Source organism: Falco naumanni, chromosome Z, assembly GCF_017639655.2.
Source record: "Falco naumanni isolate bFalNau1 chromosome Z, bFalNau1.pat, whole genome shotgun sequence".
Classification (NCBI taxonomy): Eukaryota; Metazoa; Chordata; class Aves; order Falconiformes; family Falconidae; genus Falco; species Falco naumanni.
In genome coordinates, this window is record NC_054080.1 from 32,003,886 (window position 1) to 32,029,562 (window position 25,677).

At 39.1% G+C, this 25,677-nt stretch overlaps 1 protein-coding gene across 2 annotated transcripts in view; it reads right to left on the reverse strand.

Moving 5' to 3' along the window:
• GAK (cyclin G associated kinase) overlaps nt 1–25,677 on the reverse strand; it is a 77,201-nt gene that overhangs the window by 37,229 nt on the left and 14,295 nt on the right. For both annotated transcript variants that reach the window (XM_040579368.1, XM_040579367.1), the window contains exons 4-13: nt 24,288–24,402; nt 23,707–23,849; nt 21,216–21,341; nt 20,003–20,092; nt 15,213–15,348; nt 13,967–14,079; nt 13,288–13,399; nt 10,955–11,078; nt 2,013–2,062; nt 1,766–1,914 (exon numbers count right to left, since the gene is read on the reverse strand). In XM_040579368.1, the coding sequence (XP_040435302.1) occupies nt 1,766–1,914; nt 2,013–2,062; nt 10,955–11,078; nt 13,288–13,399; nt 13,967–14,079; nt 15,213–15,348; nt 20,003–20,092; nt 21,216–21,341; nt 23,707–23,849; nt 24,288–24,402 (1,158 nt within the window). The remainder of the gene's footprint in view (nt 1–1,765; nt 1,915–2,012; nt 2,063–10,954; nt 11,079–13,287; nt 13,400–13,966; nt 14,080–15,212; nt 15,349–20,002; nt 20,093–21,215; nt 21,342–23,706; nt 23,850–24,287; nt 24,403–25,677) is intronic.

The following is a 25,677-nucleotide window of genomic DNA, read 5'->3' on the forward strand; positions in this document are numbered from 1 at the left end:
TGCAGCCTTGAAGGTGAAGCCCACGGTGAGGCAGGCTGTGCCCCTGCAGCCCATGGAAGTCCACAGTGGAGCAGATATCCACATGCAGCCCATGGAGAACCCCACACTGGACCAGGTGGGTGCCTGAAGGAGGCTGTGGCCCATGGGAAGCCTCTGCTGAAGCAGGTTTGCTGGCAGGACCTGTGGACCCATGGAGAGAGAAGCCCACGCTGACACAGGTTTGCTGGCAGGACTTGTGACCCTGTGGGAGACTCACACTGGAGCAGTCTGCTCCTGAAGGGCTGCACCCCGTGGGAGGGACCCGTGATGGAGCAGTGTGTGAAGAACGAAGAACTGCAGCCCTGGGGAAGGGCTCATGTTGGAGAAGTTCATGGAGAACTGTCTCTCGTGAGAGGGACCCCATGCTGGAGCAGGGGAAGAGCGTGAGGAGAAAGAAGTGGTAGAAACAACGTGTGATGAACTGACTGTAACCGCCACTCCCTGTTCCCCTGTGCCACTCTGTGGGAGATGCAGAGAAATCAGAATTATATTAAGCCCAGGAAGAAGGGAGGGGTGGGGGGAAGGTGTTTTCTGATTTGAATGCTAATAAATTAAATTTATTTTTCCCAAGTCGAGTCTGTTTTGCCCATGATGGTAACCGGTGCATGATTTCCCTGCTCTTACCTCAACCCATGAGCCTTTTGTTACATTTTCTCTCTCCCCCTGTTCTGCTAAGAAGGGCAGTGATAAAGCAGCTTTGGTGGGCACCTGGCACCCAGCCAAAGTCAAACCCACCACAGGCAGTAACTTTTTTTTAAGGTGTGACAATACTTTGTTTACAGGAAACAAAAGGAAGTGACATGCACTATACAGAACACATTAGACATGCCTCAGTCTGACAGTTTAAGTGAAGTTGGTTACCTGAAGTAATGCTAAGGATGGCTCTGCAGGGTGAAGTCCAGAAGGGGATTTCCTGTAACAAATAATGCTTCTAGACTCTCTTCTGGACAGTTAGTGTCGTGGGGAAGGGCCATGATCACTACAGACTGTTCAGGTGAGGTCTAATGTGGCCAATGCTAGACAACTCACAACACAGTAAGCTGTGGACAGGAAGTGGAGAGTAAGTCTTCACTGATGAGCTACTTACAGGACAGCTGAGGTGTATTTAGCAGCAAACAGTGAAGTTCAATACCTCAGCACCTAACAAGCTGTCCTTACTACCTTGTTACTAGGCAAATGTCTTCATCCTATCATCACAGAAATAGCCAGGAAGGCTAACAGAGGCTCAGCTAAACTGCATCAATATTTCAGGCAGTAGCAACAAGCAGTCAGTTAGGGCTGAGTAACCCATATAGTAGTCAAATGATAGTGGCACAAGGAGAAAGCCCAGTAAACAGGTTGTGCAAATCAGTTACCAAAGGAATACTACCTCTGACGAAGAAAAACTTCTGAATGTAGGAGAGACTGAAAATTTAGTAAGATTTTAAGTTTTCTCCATTTAAATCTGAAGCATGTTCAGGACCTGTGCGTGTTTTCAAAGATATCACTAGCCTAAGAAATACAGGCTCTAGTCAGTAAGATTAAAGATTGGTCTTTAATCAGTTAAGTTTGGATTGAAAGCACACAAGCAGAATACAGATCACTCTTTGACCTCATGTTTATACTTATTGTCACCTTTTTTGATTAGGCAGCCTATTTTAACATATTTCACACTAAAATGTTGAAGGTATAATCAAGACATTGTGTTGAAAGACCTTTTAAAGAAATACACAAAAACTATACGCACCCTATTATGGAATCTTGAAGGCCTGTATGTTCTCGGAGAGAGATTGTACACAGCATAGTGGCCAGGATGTTTAGAGTCCAGATATAACCGCACATCTTCTATGTTATTTTTGATGGCAGATTCTACACCTTCAGCTGGAAAGGACATCACTGAAGACAGAACAACAAACAACATGTGAAGTATTGATTTTTTAATATATATTAAGAACAAACAGAAGTTATTCTGAAGACAGACATAGCTATCCTACCAGCAATTCTGGAAGTGATGTATGATATGTCCAAGTCTCCTTTTGCATAACTGAAACAAAATATATTGGAGTTAATACTGGGAAGTAGAACCATTCAAGCTGTAAGGCTAAACCCCAGTTCTCTCAGGCCACACCCACTACTATGAATATTTCATTTCTTCCATCAGAGGCTTGTCACCTCACATTTGAAGGTTTTTAGAACAGGGGTTGTATTTGAATTGTTATGCATTCACATCAGTCACAACAAAATAATTTCTCGTGATTTTGCACAGATGCCTTCAGTGTTTAACTTCCTTAACTCTAGCCCCTGCTCCTATGGATAAACATTCATAGCAGGTATATAATGAGGATGCATTAACAACTTTTACAGAGGATATCAAAATGCTTAAAACAATGACCATTTGTTGAAACACTACGTTTTAAATTATGTAGTTCTTGCTTATTACTATCTGGCCTAGATGGCCAAGCTGCCCGATTTCTGGATTCCACATGAATCCACAGGTACCTGAATCTCTTTCCTCATTTAAATAATTCCTCCAAAAATTCACTTCCAAAACTCTCAGTGAGCAAAGCATTAATCATTACTTATCCCCTTCTCATATAGTTGTCCACAGTTTTAAAGAGCAGCCTTTTTTGAAAAACCGTCTCCCAGTGATTTTTTGTTGTTGTTGAAGTCCATTCCCTTCATCTCTACCCAATTACCCACATTATGCCAGCAATTTTAAGACCACTGTTATTTTTTTGTTCCTAGCGTATCTGCTAGACTATTAACTATAGGCCTGTCTGCCTGTCCTCGGTGCCAGGGAAGGTTATGGGGCAGATCATCCTGAGTGTCATCATGCAGCATGTGCAGGACAACTGGGGAATCAGGCCCATCCAGCGTGGGTTCATGAAAGGCAGGTCCTGCTTGACAATCCTGATCTCCTTCTATGGCAAGATGACCTGCCTAGTGGATGAGGGAAAGGCTGTGGATGCTGTCTGCCTGGACCTTAGTAAAGCTTTTGACACTGTCTCCCACAGCATTCTCCTGGCGAAACTGGCTGCCCATTGCTTAGATGGGCATGCTTTACACTGGATAAAAAGCTGACTGGACAGCAGAACCCAAAGAGTGGTAGTAAATGGCTGTACATCCAGCTGGCAGCCAGTCACAAGCGGTGTGCCCCAGGGCTCAGTACTAGGGCCAGTTCTGTAATATCTTTATTAGACTATCTAGACAAGGGCATCAAGTGCATCCTCAGTAAGGTGGCAGACACCACTAAGGTGGGCAGGACTGTAGATCTGCAGAGGGATCTGGACAGGTTGGACCAATGGGCTGCGGCCAACTGTATCAGGTTCAACAAGAAGTGCTGGGTCCTGCACATGGGTCACAACAACCCCACACAATGCCAAGGCTTGGAAAAGAGTGGCTGGAAAGCTGCCTGGTGGGAAAAGACCTGGGGGTGTTAGTCAACAGCTGGCTGAACATGAGCCAGCAGTGTGCCCAGGTGGTCAAGGCAGCCAACAGTATCCTGGCCTGTATCCAAAAAAGTGTGGCCAGCTGGACAAGGGGAGTGATCATCCCTCTGTACTTGGGACTGGTGAGGCCACACTTCAAATACTGTGCTCAGTTTTGGGCCCCTCACTGCAGGAGGGATGTAGAGGTGCTGGAGCGTGTCCAGAGAAGGGCAACGAAGCTGGTGAAGGGTCTGAGGCACAGGTCTTATGGGGAGCGGCTGAGGGAACAGAGGTTGTTTAGTCTGGAGAAGAAGAGGCTCAGGGGGGACCTTACTGCTCTCTACAACTACCTGAAAGGAGGCTGTAGGCAGGTGGGAGTAGGTCTCTTCTCCCAGGTAACCAGCAACAGGACAAGAGGAGACTACTTCAAGTTATGCCAGGGGAGGTTTAAGACTGGATATTACGAAAAATTTATTCACTGAAAGGGTGGTGACGCATTGGACCAGGCTGCCCAAGGAGGTGGTGGAATCACCATCCCTGGAGGCATGTAAAAAACACCATAGATGCAGTGCTCAGGGACATGGTTTAGTGATGGACTTGGCAGTCCTGGGTTAATGGTTGGACTTCAAGATCTCAAAGGTCTTTTTCAACCTTAATGATTCTGCGATTCTATGCTATATAGCAGGGCAAAAAAACTCAAAAAAAAGACTGAAGAGCCAGAGTACAAGCCAATACCCTTGAGTATAATCAGAGGTCTGCACTCCTGATCGGCAAAGTAAGAACAAGCCTCCACTACAGAATATAAGTAGCATATTATCTTCAGAATATCAATAAGTCATCACAACACTATAATGCAGGTTTAAGAAACGCAGAGGCACTATCAAACCAATACTTCTGTATCACTACAAAGTTTCAAGACACTGCTTGAAAGCGCAGACAGACCTAGGATACTGCACCCAAATTTTGAAACATTGCAACAACATTATGCTTTAATTCCTTATTGTTTGCTAGTATACGTGAAGGAGGCTGGAGGGACTGATCGGAAGATGATTGATTTTACAAAGACTGAGAGCAGGATTTTAGATAAGGCAAGAACATCTGTTCAGAAAGCAAGGACATTAAACACTTATGTGGAATGGCATAATCAGTCTCCTAACAGTAGTAATGATCCAAGGTCTCAAGGGAAACTGGTATCACCACAAGGAAGTTTGAGAGTCTCACCAGACAAAGACCTAAAAATCCTCAACCTTGAAAAGTCTTGCATAAGAAGGTAGACAAAATGGCTAAGTAAACACTATTTCAAAATTCTTTCCATCTCTGGAAGGACATAACTTCATCACCTAGTTCAAGTTGCAATACTATTGCAGTCAACAGCAAACTAAGGTAGAAATTTACGTTCAGAGGTAGTGATGAGCACAGTCCTCCGTATGATTGAAGTGTCATTAGTTGCTTACATGCACCAGCTTCAAACAAGAAAACATGCAGGTAATTCTAATGATATCAGCTTTTTTTGACAGCAAGGTAAAGAACCACTTAATACGATAGCCTGAGAACAAAGAACCATCAGCACTTTGATGCTATATGCTCAGGTTAAGGAGCAACTTGAAACAGAAGTACAGAACTATTAAGAGCAAAAAAAAAAAAAAATTATAGTCCTCACACCCATTCCCTTGAGAACACTTTCAGAGACTGACTTCTTGCTAGCAACACCACTCAATTCAGCTTTGCTTTTTACATCTGTGTAAACTGAAATGCAACATTATTAGAAGCATGGATCTCACCATACATACACTTCTGGAAAAGTGCAGCTTTGGACGTCAACAACAGAGCACAGCCAATTCAAGCTTGATGTCCTGCAGGAAAAAAATCTGTATGCCTGTTACAGCTGAAAAAGCTTTAGAATGGTTGTGCTGCCTTAATTAAAATGTAGCTGCTAAACTGTGAAATCAACACAAGTCTCCTAAAACACATGAAATTGTCCCTGAATTACTATTCCTTGTACTTTATTCTGAAGATTTCAGAACTATTCCAGTAGTTAAGACTTGAACACAAGGTACTCTTTTTAGTGGAGTGTTTCATGTCAGATTGGCAACTGAGATTGCTTTAAATGGCAGGGAGGTGGGAAAGAAAAAAAAAAGGGATATTCTTCACACTGGTAAGCATTCCCACACATTTCAAGATACAGTCCTGTAACTAAGAATCAGGAATAAGGACTTTCTTTTCATGTTGTTAACAGCAGACATTTAATTTACGTAGCGATGTTGCTGGCAGGTGTTAGCAGCAGAACATGCAAGCAAATCAAGAGACTGCACAGAGGGTTTCTGGCTTGTGATCCATATGGAAAACTGTGCTTTTTAAGGCTCTAATTAAGCTAGACAGGACAGTAAGTTATGATGCCAATATTTAGTCACTTTTCTGATGATATCAGGCTACTACAAGTTTTTAGTGAGAAGTCTAGTGGAAAACGTAGCAAACAAGATATGAATTCTCATTTTGCGGAATAAATACCTCAACCAAATCATAAGTTTTAATTAAATGTTAAAAACTTTTCACTGTGTAAATGGTTGGTGTCATCAGCCTTGCCAGAGAACAGCTGCACTTAAAGACCACAACTAACAGTAAACAAAAGACCATTCCAGCAAATTAAGAACAATTAAGTTAAAATTAACAATTCACAAAAACTAATTAGCATGCACCACAAAATTCTACAACAGCATATAGTTACCTTGTATTACTAACAGCTGAAGATGGGAAAGAATAAATGACAAAACTAACCAGCACAGCTACAATGTGAGCACACAGTTATCTTCAGTTAAATAATGCTCTTAACACCAAAAAATCTTCCTCCAGACATCTCTACACTCATAAGAGTAGAAAAAACATCTATTCATTAGCTAAATACCACCATTTTAACAGTTTATTTTCTAAAAGCCAGGAAGAAACATAGCATTGAAATTCACATAAATCTGTTCCCACTTGATTTTGCTTCATAAAACTGAATTAATCATTCAACTACTTAGTGCCACACAGATGCATGAAATAAAACATTAATGCAGCATCAAATCAGAAAGAAAGTTACCTTAGGAGCAAAGGAAGCTAGCAATAAAAGGCAGCTAATTGTTCCCTAGATTACTAGATCATAGACTCTTCAGTGAAGGAGACTGTTCTCACACACCAAAACAAGACTGATCATAAGTTTTGCATGCTGCTTTCGATACCAGTGAAGATTGGATACTTAAAACATTTAGATACGTTTTTTGGCAGGGCATCTGTAACCCATGTGGATGCAGGTATCACTAAGCTAAAAGCTGGTTAAGGGCACAGCAGCATCACAAGCAAGAGATAGACAAGCTGAACAGAGGTATGTTGAGGCTGCAGACTGAGTTGTCAGCCATACACAGGTACATCTGCTGGAACCAAGTTCCCTTGTATAGAGACACTCCTGTGCCAGTATCATGCTCCTCCAAAGAGCAGGGTACATCTGGTCAAAGCGTGTATACACCCTAGTACTTCCCTTTAGGTCAGTTGGTATCAAAGGAGGGCAGAACCTCTGTTGCTCTGTGTTCTCTCTCATGTAGCTATAAACTGCTTCTGCCTGACCTGAATCTGCAACAGAGGTTGTGACACCTGCAAGTGAGGTGGCCTTGGGGACAATCAAGATGGCCCTCATTCACTCTCCTGTTTCTAGTAGCCTGTGACATATGTTTCAGTTTTCAGACTATTACTTATTAGAATAAACAAGAGACCAAAATTTGAATTAAGATAAAGGCAGCTATGGAGGAGAAGAAAAAAATTTTTGTAGCAACTACACAATACTAACTCTTCCACTGTAGTTTGGATTCAGTAAGAAGTCTGTCCGCAGGTAAAGGAAATAACTCCACAATTCAGAAAAGCAACAGTAAGTAGGAAACAGGGAGCCTGCCTAATGAGATGACTCCAACACAAGAAGTGCTTAAGTGTGGCGAGGAAAATGCATGACAAGGAAGAGAATGCCTGCTTCTCGTGTTGGTTGAAGAATCTTGGAAAGGCAGTCAAGAGTACAACAGTAAAGAAATATTCTCACATCCCTGATGGTATCAGCTGTAGCCACAGCACAAGTTTGCAAAGGCAGAGAATGACTATAACAGAAAAAGCTATGTCCTATTGTAGATGTGAACAAAAGCATTAACACTTGAATTGGTTAAAGCATAAATAATTTAAGAATGCACAAGCCCAGTGGTGGGACTCTCAGCAGCTTGGTGAATGTTAAATGCTAAAGACCTGAGGCTACCTTAACTATTACATTAAATATATATCATTAAGTATTGCTTACATTAATTCATGTTTTGCCATTTCAGTGAACTGTTAAATACAGTTAAGATTCAAAATACAAGACGGACTTATCAAGGAATGAAAATTACAGAACAAAGAGCCACTGAAGAATATTGGCAAATTACAAGTGGACAGTTTCTCTTTCGGTATTGATTAAGTATTATCTGGAAATTAAGTAGTGAAGTAACTGGTTCTTATTAGCATAATTATGTACTTGGTGTGTTCCCTCCTTTTCTTTCACTCCCCAACCAAACAACTAAATTTACTCAGATAACACAAGAATACAAAAAGGCAGTTGTATGAAGACAGAAGGTCCTCCATTTAAACAAAAATCTGAGTTTCACATACCCTGTCAGAGATGATGTGCACAAGTCACTTGAATACAAACCCTTATTTAATCAGCTTAATCCAAAACATCTGGTGAGGGACTGATCTCTTCATGATGAATCTTGGGACTTAACACACACTGACAATCCTCTGTCAATCCATCACAGCCCATGGAAGTGCTATTTTCCCCATCAGCTGGAAAAGCCCTGTGGTTCTTTGATCAAATTCGGGTATTACAATACTCTCAAGCCATTAAGAGGTACAAACCAAAACCTGGTCAGTTCTAGCGAATATCCACATGACTAATTAATACAAACAAGATGTAAAAGTAATGAGCTTTTCTTTGACTAATATTTGATAAGTTCCACAAGACATGAACTGTCTCCAACAGTACTTGCATTCCTGACAGAGGCTCAACCGCTACCACAAAGGAAACAGTCACGCCAGAAAGTTTGAAGCAGCATAGAGGATTCTAGCAGTTCCTTACGTTCCATACAAATTTAAGGCATACCTGATCCTGCTACAGGGCTCTGTGCAGGACTCTAGAGACTCAAGTTCCATCTCAATCATACTTTCCCATCTTTGCCAAAAAAGATTCTAACTCAAATGCCAAGCATATAGTTAAGCTGCAGAACACCAACTAGAAATTCAGAAGTATCATAGTAGAAACTTCAAGACAGACGCAAGACTTATTTGGGGCAGTTACTATAATCTAAGCAAACAATTGCAGAGAAGAGCATGTGAACTGAACCGCATCTTTTCAGACAGCAAATACTCACTGTCCCATACTTCAGAAGCTGCCACATGATCTCTGCAGATGTATCTGGATGTACAGTTACCATTTTATTCTTTGCACGCTACACTTACTACGGAACCAAAGGAAACCACACAGACCAAAAACCCACACACCCCTGTTAGGCAAGAGAAATAAAAATAAGGTGCAGGCAAAAAGTAAACCATTCCATATTAAAAAGTCAATTTTAGACAGTCCTAATCCACCACTACGAAAGTATGGGGAAAATGGCACAAGATTAAATTTAAAAAAGCAATTAAACTTCCAGTGTCCTTTAAGGAAGCAACCGCTTGCAAGAGTGGGAAGAGGAAACTTCTTCACACGTAACTGACTGATGGAGGCACAATAATCCAGAAAGTCATGTGAAGACAAGAGCACAAGAATGTGAAGTATAGGAATACTTCAGAAGCACATAGTGCACAATCAAAATACAGTATCAGAGTAAGAACTAAAAGAGGAACACAGGCATGGGAGAGCAGGGCTTACAACTGTCAAAGGTAGAGAAGAATTTAAATGTTATCTGTCCCAAAGGATGAAAAGTAATTTCTCCACTGTGAGCCTCAAATCTAAGCAAAACCGGCAGAATTTAAGACAAAGAATTTAAGTACCTTTGAGTTTATAAATAGTAGAGCTGTCAAAGGCAAGGAATCTGCAGAATATTTCCATGTTTTTACCACACAGTAAATTTCATTTAACAAGATACCACAAAAGGAACAGAAGTAGGACTGAAGACCAGTTCCACAGAAGGTAGCAGGTACAAGAAGGTAAAGAACAGAAGCCTGCAAGACAGCACAGTCAAAGAAATAAAATGGAGAGTAGTTGCTTAAAAGTTGTAGCTCATCATGTTACTTCATACATGGAATTCCTACAGTTCTGCTAAGCTGTTAACAAGTCACCATTTTTCATCATGCAAAAGTTCACTCCCCTTGTACACCTCCCTGTTTTCTCTTGAGTCAGTGTGGTTTAGTGTGGTTTCCACAGAGTGAAAAGTTTGATGCTACTGTGCCAGTTGCCTCTGTAGAAAGCTTAAGGACAAACCAAAGCTGCACAGCCTTTAAAAAAAATACAGGACCTGGCCTTTCTAAGCCAAGCATAGGAAATTTAAACAGACTTAAGTGTAAGAGCAAACCCCTAAAAATGCACTTGAAGTTGCTACAGAGGTGCAAGATCTACAGGTCTAACTTATATGACCATTACAAACATTTTAGAGCAGCATTATGAACAAATTATATTCAGTCACAGAAAAACACAATGCAAGCAATAGATTTCAGAAACCATAGTGTAGTATCCCAATTAAAGGGCCCCAAATACTACAGTGATGGATAAGGTTCAGTATTCCTTAGGAGGTATTCAGTAGTGACTTACCTGCTCTTCCTAGAATGAAGAAAAATGTTTTACACTGCGTAAAATTTTATTATTAAAAATTTATAAATCATACATATTGATCAATATTGATCATACAGAGGTACTAGAACATTTGGAATGGGACTGCAAGTCTGATTAGAAAAAAATAATCACACACTAGGTATGCGAGTACACATACATCAAAACAGGAGAGTATTGTTCTATGCAATACAGTGCAGATCCTCTGCCTTGAGGGCACAGGATTCGACCTGAAAACTAACCAAAAGAGCTCATACAGTATTTCCCCGCAGTTTTTCTTCTCACCTCCATTCCCTTTATTTGTACCTTTCACCACTCCATCTTTCTTATTTCCTCTCTTATTTATGGAGGCCCTATCTACTAATTCAATTCATTCATTTTGAATCATGATAGTCCTGTTCCACACCTCTCCACCCTGCTCCAGCCCCACCTGCTCGTATCTCTCCCCAGCTTTCAGTATCTAAAATACAGCAGGGAAATTAGTACTAATGGACAGGCTTTTGCACCCATTCTCATTTCTAGTATATGACTGCTATAGTAACTTTTGTATTAATATAATTCATAGTATCTTTGGGCTAGCTACTAGAGCTCATACTTGGAAAAGTATGCTGAATCTTATCACTTCTGTAGTAAGCTCCTGACCCTTCATTTAGAAATCTTACCAGCAGAACTTGGTTTTTGGTTTTTTACTCACTTGGCCACAGACTGGATAACTTTAGAAGATGTATCCTTAATATTAGTGAAAAATCGCTCTGTTCCACCCCTCAGAATATCAAAGAACCCTCCATAAGTCTGGTCACATTCCGCAACGGTCAGGCCTAGAGTAGTTGAATAAAAATAATTGTACTTTAAGTCATATCCTGGAACGGGCTCCATACTAAAGCAAGTTGCCTACAAAGCTGGAAGTGAATGCACATACAGCCTATGCCTTGCTGTAAGGCTCACAGTTCTGAAGCTCGCCTTCATTATGACCTATGCAAAAAACAATACCTCCTGTGGTCAGGAGGTACCAGCAAACTACTAACACATTTTTAATAAACTGTCTGCATTTAAAAGAAAACAAAGTAAATAATTTCTTAAAGTCAAGCATTTATTTCATATTGCCAGTGAAGCAAAATACTGTATTTTTTTTAGCATTAGTCTCTTAAAGTGCAGCTTATTATTAGCAAATGCACTCAGGCACCCCCAGCTGACGCAGTTTAATGATTTAATGCAGGACTTCAAAAGCAGCTGGTATAATTAAGTTTACTTCTGAAGCACAACATCCCAGCTAGCATAGCACCCCAGCATAACATCCCTATTAATATGACCGTATACAACAGTACTTATTCTTGTACAAAACAGATGGCCAGACAGTCTTTTGACTATAATCCTATTAGGAAGCTGGATTCTTCCACAGGAACTGATACACCGATAACATTACTGCAACAAATATTAACCAATTTTAAAAGTTTCCCTGGAACATTAATATCCTTTGTCTCATTGGCAATTCAGCACAAGTAGTATCAAGAAAAAAAATCAAGCTGGAAGGAAAGTTGAATACAGTATGAAATATTCCCTCAGTACCTTTTACTTAATTGAAATGGTCTACATTAATATATATTAAGATGCGTGCAGAAATTGCCTTTTAAGAAAAAATCAGATGTAAATAAGCTTATCAAGCTTCTAATTTTCTTTTTTTATTTTAAATGAAGTGCAGGTATTTTCACCTAAATGAAGTGTAGAATACCTATTTTTACAGAATAGGTATATCAGCCTTCAATTGTCTTTCTAGAGACATATTTTGGTTGACTCAATTTATTACTGCTACTCAAACTACCATTTTACAGTTTTCTTAGATGAAACCACACCTTCTCACCGCTGATGTCCTACGGTGCAACCATCTTCTGAAGTCCTCCCTGCACAATCCTCCCATAATTAGCTGGGCTCAAAGCAGTACCAGCTATGTACAGAAAGTACTGACTCGATAGCCAACAAACTGAGTTTAGGCTGTTGCTTTTTCCCTTTTAGTTTTGTCGCTTCCTAAAGGCTCATGTCTGACAGCCTCAATAGCTTTAGTCTTTGATCACTCTATCGGATGAACTTCAAACTATTGCAAGGGGTCACAAATCTTTTTGGCAGGGGAGAGAGGAGAAGAGAGGGGTAGATCCCCGATGCTTACAGAGTAATTTTTTCCTTATACAGGCTTTCTGCAGGCTCAAAGAAATACATGTCAGGTCCATGACTACTTAGCATTAATGAACTACTGTGGTCCATAACCAAAATCCCTACAACTGCTTCTGTTTCTTTCCTGGACTACCTCGACTGTTAGACACCAAGCCTGTTTTAGCATACAGTTATACCAAAAGCCACAGAATGGCTACTATCTTTAAGTTTTAACCTATCTGATGTTAAGTAGCATTTATTAGAAAACAAAGACAACTGTCATTTTCTTACACCGAAGAACCAATATTGTGCACAAACTCAGGATATGTAGTGATTTCAGTAACTTCTGCCACAAAGTAACATGGTTTCAGTTAAGACACAGCAATAAGATTTATTTTTTTTAAAGAGAAATGTAAACTCTCAAATTCTCTTTAAACAAGACACTTACAAGTATCAACGCCTCACTGAACTGGAAGTTTTGGATTTAAAATAAGGCGTTTTTGTTGGTTTGTCATAACCTGAAGACTACTTTCTCTATAGCTTTTGTTCTTAAGAACATTATTGCTTATTGTATCCACCACCTCCATCAAGTTTTAGCTCACTTATTTCAACTCTCCCACATCTACAGGTCGATAATGCATTTTAGTTTCAATTTTACATAGGAAACCAGATTTTAACTTGCCCAGCAATGAAATTGAGAAATTCAGATATGCATGTATCTATGTACAACCAAACCCTGCAAAAAAATTAAAACAAGGTTAGAAACAATGATATAAATGCAAAATAGCTAGTACTTGTGCAAAATGTCTAAAATCCTCAAATTTTTTTTTTTTCACATAGAAGATACACATTTACAAAGATGATGTCTTTTACTGCACTCACCTGCATTGTACATGTTGTTGAGCTGTCCTGCAGGCTTGGAGCTCTGTGAAATGGAGGTCACTGATGTCCGAGGCTGAGCATTGTTTCCATAGCCTCCATTCTGTTCCAGGAGCTGAGAACATTAATATTCACAGTGAGTATTTTCTGGCCAATTCAGCCAACTTCTTATGCTTTGTAATTTACTACTTCTTGGTGAGAACAAGCAAGCTGAACCTCAGCAGAAACCAGGAAGTTAAGAAACACTAATAGATTAACTTGCAGTGTTGTGCAAATTAAATATCAAACAGAAGACACCTAAGTGGGTTTCGAGTTCCTATAGGCATGGTCTTCATATACTAGATTTTTCTGTGCAAGTTCATTATGATTGAATGCAGCGTGTCACACAGAACTTGCACACCAAAGAATGACCCAGTATATGAGAAGTTTTTCAACAAGAAGTAAGAACAACTAGTTTGCTTTGATGTCATGCAAGTTCTGTGCTTTAAAAGGCATATTTTCAAAGATTCTACAAGTGATACAGATCAATTCACAGTTGAATTCCAAAACAAATGAGCGTGAAGTTTACAGAAGACTAAGGAACAGGGGATCTGCTCTGACATGTTACTAAACTCACACTCACTAGATAAGAAAGGAGAGAAAGGAGGCCTAATCAATAATACTCCTTATAAGACATCTTTACCTCTGTGATGGGGGATTTAGGATTCACATTCCTAGCTGCTGCAATCTCCTGCAGTTGATTCACAAGTTCAGTGATTGACAGTCTCTCCTCTGGGTTCACCTTTAAAGTGGATCCTAAAAAAGGAGATTCAGACAATGTAACAGAAACCCTTCAGAACTTTTCTCCCATACATAATAATTTCTTCAATGCGCTCCAGTGCAATAAGCAATCAAACACATGAACAGAGTGGAGGAATTGCTACATCTATATCAAAGTATCATTGCCGTAACAGGTATCCATGAAAAAACATCATTTAGTGTAGAAGAATGGCTGCAGAAGCGTGGCCTTAGAATCTCTGAAGATTTGCACAATCCAGGCCTGGTATTAGAATAGGCCTGTAATCAGAATTGTACTGAAGTTGCTGTGCTGAAGACAACAAGAAAGGTGGCCTGGAGCTGTTCTTGAATCCGGGGACCAAGTCATTACGTTGTGCCAACAGGCCGTGGCTGTAACAAGCTACAGCTGCTGGGAAAGCAGGTGCAGGGCCAAGAAAGATGGGTATGGGTATGGGAAAATAGGGAGTAACAAACTACAAGGCTGAAGCACAGCAACACAATTACCTACATGGACAGAATGCTTATTTTAGTCATGATAATTAGGGGTGTGAGAACCGCGCGCGCTTAGAGGCTAATAATCAATTATATTTCTGCTTTAGGAATATGCATGTGTATCAGTTCTATGTAAGTAGTGCTAGAAACTAATAAAGTTGAGCAAGATGCATAACTCATATTGAGCGTCTCTTGACTCCGGTGAACCCTTCTTCCAACAGTTTAGGACTCAGAGTATTTCTAACAATATACTTTAGGATCAGTCAATGAACAACCTCAAAAGTAACTTTATATCCAATACTGTTGGAGCTGGAGACATATTTCTGGCACTGTAATTAAATTTTCCAGTTATCTATTTGAAATTTAAAGAAAATAGTTCTAAAGCAAATTCAAGGAAACTATATCAAAACACTAGTTGCTCCTACGGACTAATTCAGATCCTAATCAAGACAAGCCACAGCACTAAAACAACCAAAAGTTTCACTTACAATTCCCAGATTTAGAGATAATGGATTAAAATTTTTAATAGAACATGAGGTTGTTGAAGTTAACCTTTTTCACTATAACAGGTCAATAACATTTAAGTATCAATAACACAACATTGTCAATAATGAGATCTATGCATAAAGATATCAAATTAAATAAGACTATAAACTTACGAATGAGATCATGAAACACAGAATAGCGGGTGTCATTTTGTGGGAAGACATATTTCCCATTCACTATGCGAAGCTTCGCTCCATCTTCGAATGGATGTTGCCTAAAGCACAGCAAGTACAGGATACAACCCAGAGCCTACACAGAGATAAAGGCAGAAACATTTCATAGAATCATGAAATTATTTAGGCTGAAAAAAAACCCTTAAGATAGAGTTCAGCTATTAACTGCCAAGTCCATCACTAAACCAGGTCCCTAAATGCAACATCTACACGTATCTTAAATACCTCAAAGGATGGAGACTCAGCACTTCCCTGGGCAGCCTGTTCCAATGCTACCGTAATAAGCAATTTGAATTTCCCCTGGCACAACCTGAGGCTGTTTCCTTCTGTCCTGTCGCTTGTTACCTGGGAGAAGATACCTACCCCACTTGCCTACAACTGCCTGAAAGGCAGCTGTAGAGAGCAACAAGGTCTCCCCTCAATCTCCTTTCCTCCAGACTACACAACCCCAAGGATTAAGAAACACCTTATCCTGTACCTCTCTACACCTTATGTTGTGTCCCATGACAGATAGCATCGTGGTCCTACAGGAAGCTGGTAGGTCTCCACAGCCATGGACAAAAGGAGCTCTGCAGCATCCACCTTCTTTCTGTGAAACTTATCACAGAATGAACAGAGTTTATAAATGCAAATTTTCTGATTCATGAACCCACTGGCTCGTTCTTCTTCTTGTTTGTGCTGTGTTTAATTCAGGCAATGATATTTAAAGCAGAATTTTAGACTATGAAATTGATTAAGCTTCCTAATACTGCCTGCAAATCACAGTTTTCCACCAACTGCTGATTCATGCAACTCTATGTATACTACCAGTGCTTTAGAGATCAGCTTCGTAGGCTTTTAGAAATAATTAGTATTGATGTTTCTCTGAGGACAGAACACTTAGTGAAACATTCATTTGTTTGGCATGTCAATTAGAGAACTCCAAGCAGCTGCTACTAAATAGGTTTGTGGGGTTTTCAGGTTCAGGGATTCTTCTATTCCTGCCTCTAAAAATCCATTTTATGAATTTCTCACTATAGAAAAAATTACTAGTCTTACAACACTGAACATGTTCAGGACCAGGATTTTTCTTACAAAAAGTCTCAGAAGTTTTATTTCATATCTTCATCCTGTGCTTCAAGAAGACTAATATTATTTGTGGGGACAGAATTTGGTCTTTTGTGTTTCTAACTCAGATGCATTCTGCTATGCAATCCACCAACTAAGTAAACATTTCAGTATAAATCAGTTTAAGTGACACTAGGGTGACAACATCATCTCTAAAAGACTTGCTTTCGTAAAGATTTGAAGAAAATAAGCCTGAACTGACAGCCCCTTTATTCCCTACAGTCAGAAGACTATTCAATTCTTGTACAAAATTTAAGATCATTTTCAGACAAGTTCATACAAGCCTCAAAAATCACAGAACTGGGACTACCACTTTCTGGGAGCTCTGAAATTCCTTGGTATGCCCAAACCCAAGACCTGTGCAACCTGACAAGGGAACAGCCACCAAAGCTAGAAGTCAGTTTGAACTCTAATCTGTGAATAGTTCAGGTGTTACAGATTAATTAGGATAATCTCATCTGTTACTTAAGTTTATATATATATTTTTCATATAAATTAACATATTAAATATACTGGCAGAGATACACTATTGTAGTATAACCATCTCCATCTGACCTGTAAAAGTTTAACAATAAAACATCCAATACCTCCAAGAAAATGTCTGCACAACAGAATAGAAAATTCCTCCTCAAAGTTTATGCTGAACCCTGTCTTAGCTGCTTGACCATATGGGCTTCTACAGCACCCACAAATAAAAAAAGCCAGTGAATATGTTAGTTAAGCAATCTGCTCACTATCTCCAGTCCTCTACATGGACCACCTCCAACTGTCCTTGGCTGTCAATTTATCCCAAGAACAGTTTCAAAGATTTGAATGTTATTAAAGTCTCAAAGATTTAAGATTTAGTTACTCCAGAACACTTACCAAGTCTCTCAATCCAAGGCCAGAAATAAACTGTATATATTAATTCTGTATTATTGTATAGCAAGTCTATTTTGTCAGTCTGTTGACAAAAAGCTCTCCGTAGCGTATACACTGAGGCATCATATAGTCCACATTAATTAAAATCCAGCAGGGGAGTACAGGAAATACCACCTACTCTGTTACAGAAATGCCTGTTTACAAGTATGTAAAGCAGATCATAATTTAGTTGGGAGGAATGAAACTACTCCCTGCGCACCATGCACATCAGAAGACAGCAGCCACAGAGGAAAGCACAAGGGCAATCAGTTGAGCACACAGGAAGTGAAAAGACCACTTAGATTTTATCTTTAGTTTAATTGCTAGAGAATGTTTTTCATTCCATCAGCTTTATCTGTAATTTAGGACTGTAACAGTGATACATTTAGAATATTTTAAACACCAGTTGCGATTCCATGTGGCTAAAAGGCAATTCCAGTTGCAGCAAGGCAATTTCTCAAAGCCACCATCATGCACATAGCCTCAGCACCAATACACTTAAGAGAAGGGCCCATTATCTGTAGATGTTGCTCAAAAGCTGCATCTATACATCTACTGTAGTCCATCTACAGAAGCTACCTGGATCAGTCTGACACTCACGTGCCAGCACATAGAAAAGCAGCATGACAGAGTGACCAAACATAACTAGGAATTACTTTTTGACCTGCTGCTGGGCCTTCATGAGCAGCTAATTTAACCTTTCCTTAAGGGGACAGTGGGGTTGGGGGGGTGTGTGTGGTTCTAGTAATGTTTGGCGTTGGCAGGGGTGCTTGAAACAAATCAAAATTTTGTTATTTTTCCACTGACCAGCTTCAGGCAATAATGAGCACACTTCAAATGATGAGGAATTCTACAGTATAGCTGCAGGATGACACACAGGTATTACAGCAAAGTACTTTCTGCATAGAATTAAACTACATGAAATCTAAAGAGATCATTCGGCTCCTGCAGAATTGAAACCTGCAAGGTGTCTCACACTGATCAGAACAATTTTTTACCAGATATTGATAAGGATAACCTAACTTTGAAATTAACACACGCTGAAATTATTCCAAAGCACAAATTTCTGAAAAAGCAAAGAAGTGCAAGAGTGGGAGTACACAAAAGGCCTTTCAAGCCAAAAGACAATGTCAATGAAGAAGAATCTTCATGCCAAGGTAAAGCCTGTCATTTTAGTGAAATTCAGTTGAATTTCAGTTCCACAGAACTTCAGAAACCACATTAATTTGGAAAAAATGGAACTAAAGTTATTTGAGTTTAGTGTTTATTTTCTGAAGATCTCTAGACTTAGGTAGGAAGTGTACAGAAAGCAGCTGACGAGCCTAAGGACCTCTGCTCTTACAACCACTATCTAACCACATTCCCACAGTGGCATCTATGTGGTTGATAACTAACGTTTCATCTATGTCACTGTTCTAAGAAAGGTATTTCTATCTCCTTTATGCTTTCAAGCCCACACAGTGGCAAGCACACAGGCCTTACAACCATGAGTGTTACTCACCCTAACTGCTCTCTTCTTGAAAACTACTTTGTTTATCCTAATCACAAACCACACAACCAGTGATGCTTCCTGAGACAGCGCCATATTCTATTGCCAAATACTTTGCATGTTTTCACTGAACCCAGAGTGCAAAGGAAAAAACACAGAACAACATGTTCCAATAAAGGCATGGTAGATGGAACAGCTCTTCCAAAGATACAGCAGGAGACAACCACTATGTTAATTCTAATGGATACAGAGTCCTTTAAACAAAAAATAAACTGCAAACTGCTCTTCCACGTGTGGTTTTTGTTAAGTGCATTTGTAGCATTGTGTTTAACTGGATGTAATATTGGCTCAGACTGCCAGCATTTAACACATGCAAAGCAGCCAAATGGACAGAAAAATGTATTTTTCCTGGTGCTTCTTCACATATCAGAAGAAAACCGCTAACAGCTTTTGTAGTGGAATAAGAGTTTCCACAACATCTTGTAACTAAACTGAATGAAGTTCTGTGATTCCTAACAAAAACTTTTAAAGCACCAGTATTTGTCTTTTGACACGCTCCCAATGCAGACAACAGCTGAACATCTTGACACCTGCCTGTATGAAAAATATGCAATAAACAAAGTCCCTAACCACAAAGTCACTGGGCAGTACCTCTGTACTATTACAGTGTTACACAACTGGAAAAAGGTACAATTGAAGATTTAAATATTTACCTTTAATTGTAGCTACAGATTTTTTAGTGAATGTTAACAGCTTATCATGCTCCCTACACAAAGCATGAATGATTTCTGCATCATTCTCATCCTTCCTACCTGTCAGTATTTTATCTAGATTCAGTACCTAGACATAACCATTCTGAAGCCAGCAACAGGCTGTCTCACTCATGGCAGCACATGAAAAGCAAGAATCTGAATCTAAGGACTGTAAGTATTCTGCCTCTATGGCAGCAAGTTCCAACTAGGCAACAGCTCTACTAAATGTCAAATTTGTTGAGCAATGTCTCTCATAGCGGAAGTCAAGCTAAATCTGAGAGAAAATCTCAAATATGACATCTCGTTCTTTTAATACTTAGATACACAGTTCATACTATTCAAGTTTTATTTTGACATGATAGTCTATTCTATGTTTATGAAGGTGCTTTTATTTATTTAATAAGCAAATTAACATGAAGATGGCAAAATCAGTTTCACTATGACATAAGCAGCTATGATACAGCAAGAGAAAAATTTCTTACCCAAATGTCCTGTTTTTCACCAATTGGAAAATTTGAATACAAGTCTATCATTTCTGGTGTTCTGTACATCGGCGTTGTATTCCTTGTGATCTGCAGAAAACAGAATTGCTTGAAACCAATTTGCATAATAAGTTCTAACTGCATTCAACCACGGAAACAGTCTTAACTTTGAAAATTGATTACAGAAATACTTGTCAAGGCAGAAGCCATCAACTGAATCCTGGAAAAGTCACAATAGCTTTGATTTAGAGGCCAGATAAAGATTTTAGTACTCAAATAACACTGTGATATTCAAGAGTCCTTCCAAAGTATAAAGCACAAAGTAAAATGACAGTTCTTCATGAAGGAAAAAAAGCAGTATGAATATAAAGAACAAAAATCAACAATAAAACAAGAAGTGAATTCATGCTCCAGTGTGTATTTCTCAGTTCCTCATCACATTTAATGACAGTGCAGACACATCCAAAGAGTTAAGCCATGCTCTCAAGCATCCTTGAAGAGACCTTTTCTACCATTTTCTGGCATAGATTATACAAGACAGTGGTACAACACCATCATTTCTTCTCCAGAAACTGTTGGATTGCTCTCTAAGGATGCTGGATTCAAAAACAAACAGAGGTTACAAAGACTTACGATATCACAAGTTGCACACAATTTGAAGTGACTGTATTTTGCTATACTTGAAAGTCTGAATCCAGTTGATGTAATACATGAGATTTACCAGCATTACTCTCAACTCTAAGAACAAATGCACTTTGCAATATTACACTGCGTGCCTGACACCACCACTGTAGTCCTAAAGGCACTGCAATACTGCATATTCAAATCCTGCTGAGCAGACTTGCCACCTCTTTATATATCATTAAACTGAGAAAAACAGATGAGAATGTGAGATTCACTTTGGCATAACCAATTTTTGACTTCCTGTTAAGAGTGCAATCGGAATAAACTCTAGTAAACCCTTCTGCTTTCACATGAGATTGCAGAATGGACACTGCTCAAGTTGAAGTAGTGTTTGTATATGCAGCTACAGAACACAAGCTGTGATTGTCTCCAGTCAGTGTTTAAACTCTGGCAACACAAATACAAAACCAAAACTTTATGAATGGAAACAATCTTCAGTTGCCTTTGAAGTCCCATGAATCTGTATCAGATTAAGAGCAACAGTTAAATGAATCCACTGTTGATATTAATTACATAAAAACAGTCTCACCTCTTCTTCAACCAGTGCTCTCTTTTGTGCAGACCAGTTGTAGTCAGGATAGTAAGCTATAGTTGTAGCACTACCGAAGTCACAAAGTTTAATTGTTCCTTGGTTACTAATAAGCAAGTTTTCCACCTTCAAAAAGAGGTAGAATAACAAATTAAAGATGTCTTTATTTTTATTTTTCTACACTAACACACATGCTTTTAAACACCAACTCACTTGTGCATATATATAAAAAAAATATACTCACTTTAGCCCAGAGAGTTTTCAGACTGTGCTGTAGATTTATATGGTAGCAATACAGCCAGTTTTTTTAAAAGCAGCACCAAAGCCACTATGAGCAGAAAATAAACCCCAGGGAAAAAAAATCGTTTTGTTAGTGCCTAAGAGGCCAGTTTTTCAGAAGACCACTTGTAGAAGCAGTGTCTTGGGATCCAAATATTTTCATGCATAAAAACTGAACACTGTTAGCTTAATTGCAGTGGATTGGATGTTAGGACTGCTGCAGACACAGAACAGGAAGGTACTAGTAGAGAGGTAGGCTGCTGGGCAACACCCAGAAAGATAAAGCTGTGACCCTGTGCAGAGACAGAAACTAGCTATTTGAGGACCATGCGCTGCCAGAATTTTTTCTACTTCATAAAATCCAGCCTTCCTGGATTGCTAAATGGAATGCAGAAGAAACTTAAAGGGAGGGTAAAAGTAGGCAGAAGTATTGTGGAGTCATAACCACCAAAGGGCTGAAAAAAAATTGTACCTCTGGATAAAATCAGGAAAATATGTAGAAGTTAAGAGGCGTATCAGTAACATTGCAACACCACACAGAGGGCTAAGTTTGTCTTCCCTCTGAAACCACAACTTCTCTGGACTCCCTTCTGTAAAACCTGTTTTCAGAACATCCTATTAACCTCCCCAAAAACTACACTAGCATCTCAGGTCTTGTTGCAGGTTGGCTCAAAACTCTGACCTACAGTTTTTTATGCTGCTGACCTTAGTTCACCCTTCTAGAAAGCATAGCAAAGTTAAGTGAACCCTGTTTGGCTCCTGGTTGTAGTAAGGTCTCTGCCTGCTGCAGAACAACTATCATTTGATCTTGCTTTGCAGCCTCTTTAACATGAAACCAACATGCAATCAAATTCCTGCCTTTTCCCGTATTTTATTTCTGCCAGGAACTTGCATTACTTGACAAGAAAAATGAATTACAGCATCAGTTCAATTTCTGTGGAGCTGGCTATGTAAGAAATTGTGTATTTATTTGTAAATAGCTTTCCACCCTGTTTTCAGAGAAGAGATGCATCTTTTCTATGAGCTTTTCTAGGGGCTAGGGTACATGAATTTCAGTGAAGAATAAAAGATTTTATTTTAGAAAGTAATGCCAAGAAAGTTCTATCCCAGCTGGGTTAAAATTTCTTTGACATGACCTAGAAGCCTGCTCAATGGTACTGAGGGGAAAAAAGTGCATCATAATCAAAATTATTTTTATATAAAGAGGCTATACTAGTGCCTAACACGAAAGCTTTCAACAGGCTTGAAAACACTTAGCACGTATTTACTTTTAAAAAGCGGCTTGGTTTTCTTCTCCCCAAAGTAATCTAACACATACTTAAGAAGAAACAAGTTTTCCTTTTTTTTATATTCAGCTGATATCACATCAAGCAGGAAACAGACATGTAAACTTCAGACACTGTTTCAGGAATAAAAATCTTCTTTCTCTTATTTTGTTTATATTTACAGAGACCAACTCCTTCCACTACATTCAAACGTATATGTAGTACAGCAGAGACTCACTGATGATTAGAGCTCCTTTCTCTAAAGGGCAAAATACAAAATTCCCTGCCTTCAAAATACAAAATTCAAAGACAGATAGAAGTCCTTCCAAATCTCCAGAGCTTCTAAGGGAACACCACCTTCTCCAGCATAACCCCAGAGCAATCTTGGTAAAGGCAACAGAATGAAAATTTAGAAACAAAATAGATCGTGAATTATGCCTACCAAACTTTAAAATTCAAGTTAAAAACAAACCATAAAATGCAATGCAAGTTGTTAGATCTAAAACTAAGAGCTTACTACACATTCTTAAAGACTATGTAATCTTTCACAGAGAATGTTATTTCTTTCCTCCTTCAAATCTTTACCTCTTCTATTTAGCAATGTGCTCACCTCTAAACTGCAACTCACAAGTTCTAACTGGTTATTTTATCAAAAGTCAACTACTTAAAGACTAACTCAACCAGCTAACCATGATATACTACTTTTCTGTCAGCATGTTCAGAGAGAGTACAAGTAGCACTAACCACAAGGAAAAGACATTTGAAAAGATGCAAGTATTGCAGTGAGGAAATTCAAGTGAGTGACATCCAAGCGGTCCTGGCAAGGCAATACACAAGCACTATGCTCAAGGGTGTCCGCTCTGTTCGATCAAGTCTTAACACTGATTCAGCCAAACATGCTCTCTGCTGTTTAAAAATTCAGCCTTTATTTAAACATTGTAACATACCTTTAAATCTCTATGGATAATAGGAGGCTTCTGTTTATGCATATGCTGCACTGCTCTGCAGGTCTGATAGAAGATCTTCAAAACTGTGTCACAGGAAATAGCTCCTTTGGACTCTACTTTCTTTAAGAATTCCACCAGCTGTCCTGCAGGAAATCAAAGAAGTTCACATAAGCACACACAGTACACCACAAATTCTGAAAACTTGGCATGAATAGACAAACACTTCTTGTCAAGGAAGATTTACAGTTTCGAGTTGTAATATTAGATGAATATTCTGAAAATGGCAAATTCACACCAACTGCAATGCCAAAGGAAAAGGTGCTCTAAGGAAGTATTCTTTCCCCTCCTTCCTCTGTCTAGTCTCAAACACTAAGAACTTGATGATCACCTCATATTTAAGATGAGGTTGAACTGTAGTCTCAAAGAACATGATCCTTTATCTTATGAAGGATGCGGCTGAACTCCAGCTCATGAACTGAACTATGCTATCTTTAAGAGGATTTCAAAGCTTCTAAGCTGTGAAGAAACCTGTGCAAAACAGCTGTCAGAAACAACATGCACTCTGGGAAAAGAAAGTTTACCTTTACACAGCTCTGTAAGCAGAAGAAACTCTCCCTGTCCTGTATCAGATTCTTCTTTTCCAATAGATGCAGCAGAACAGAACTGGACAATGTTGGGGTGACCGGAAAGTTTTTTCTGGAGATAACACGTTCAAGGAAGACAACTGCCAAGTTTATCGATACTACTGTATAAAGCAGTTCACAGCCAAGTCATTTGAAATGTTAGCTTAAAACCACAGAAAACATCACAGCTGTAATTAAAATGCTAAGTAGAACAGAAAAATCCATGCCTCAGCTGAAAAAAAAAATACTTCAGGGGAAGACACTGAAGGTAATGTAATAAAAACACAACATAAAACATTAAAAAAAAATCCCTGTGATTAAGGTTCTCTAAGAAAACTGGACTTCAGTAACTAACAGGCCTAGTTACTTCTTTTTCTCTTTTGACAATGACTGCAAGGTATTAGGTACAAGAGAGATCTTTTAATTGTCAGGTGCTTCTTTAGTTGGCTGATCAAGAAAGGGCTGTTATATCAACACCTGTCTTTACAAAGCAAGCATTTAAGCAAAACAAAGTTCAAAACAAATGAAAGCTCTAAAGGACCCAGGATCTTATCCTCCCATCATTAGTAATAATTCTGTACACTAAAACCTTAGCCATGTTTCACTTCCAGTTCAAAAATTCAAGGTATCCTTTTTTAAATATGTAAAGGGGAGTAAAATGTGAGTGATCTCAGACCCTGCCAGTGGAAGTAACACTACAACATGCCTCTGTGTTGTCCCTGATATGCATCACCTCAGCCATATGCTGAGACTCATGCCTATGAGAAAAACACACAATATTTACAAGATGCATTCACCAAGTTTGGAGAGAAAAAAGTGAAGACACAGTAAGTAAAGCAAAGCTATACAAAAAAGGGCAAGCTGGATCCACCAAATTAAAGTAGTACATTGGAGTCATTCTATCTTATGCAGTTCTTCACAACCTTTTACTCCAAGCTGCAGGAATTAATTTCATTTCAAAATTATATCTTGGAAAGTCAGCAACAGTTAACTCTCGTTCACGTCATACATATGCCTTAATGAGCCTGAGCTGTGGAAAACATCCAAAGAATATTCAGGTTCCCTACTGCTGGCAAGATACAGCGTAGCTAGAAAATATACAGTGCTATGGTAGTCTGTTCTTTGCAAGTGTACCTCTAGCGAACAGTGTTTAGTGTTAAGATTTTGCCAAGCATTTCACTAATCATAGGAAGAGATGTTTGAGTGGCTTAATTTAGTATCAGTGGGCTTGCCTAGTAACTTAAAATGAAGCTAAATATTAAAGAGTAGAAAACAAAATAACAGCACACCACAGCTACTCACTGACTCTTGAAATAAACTGAGGGTCAGAGTAGATGCTGTGGAGCAA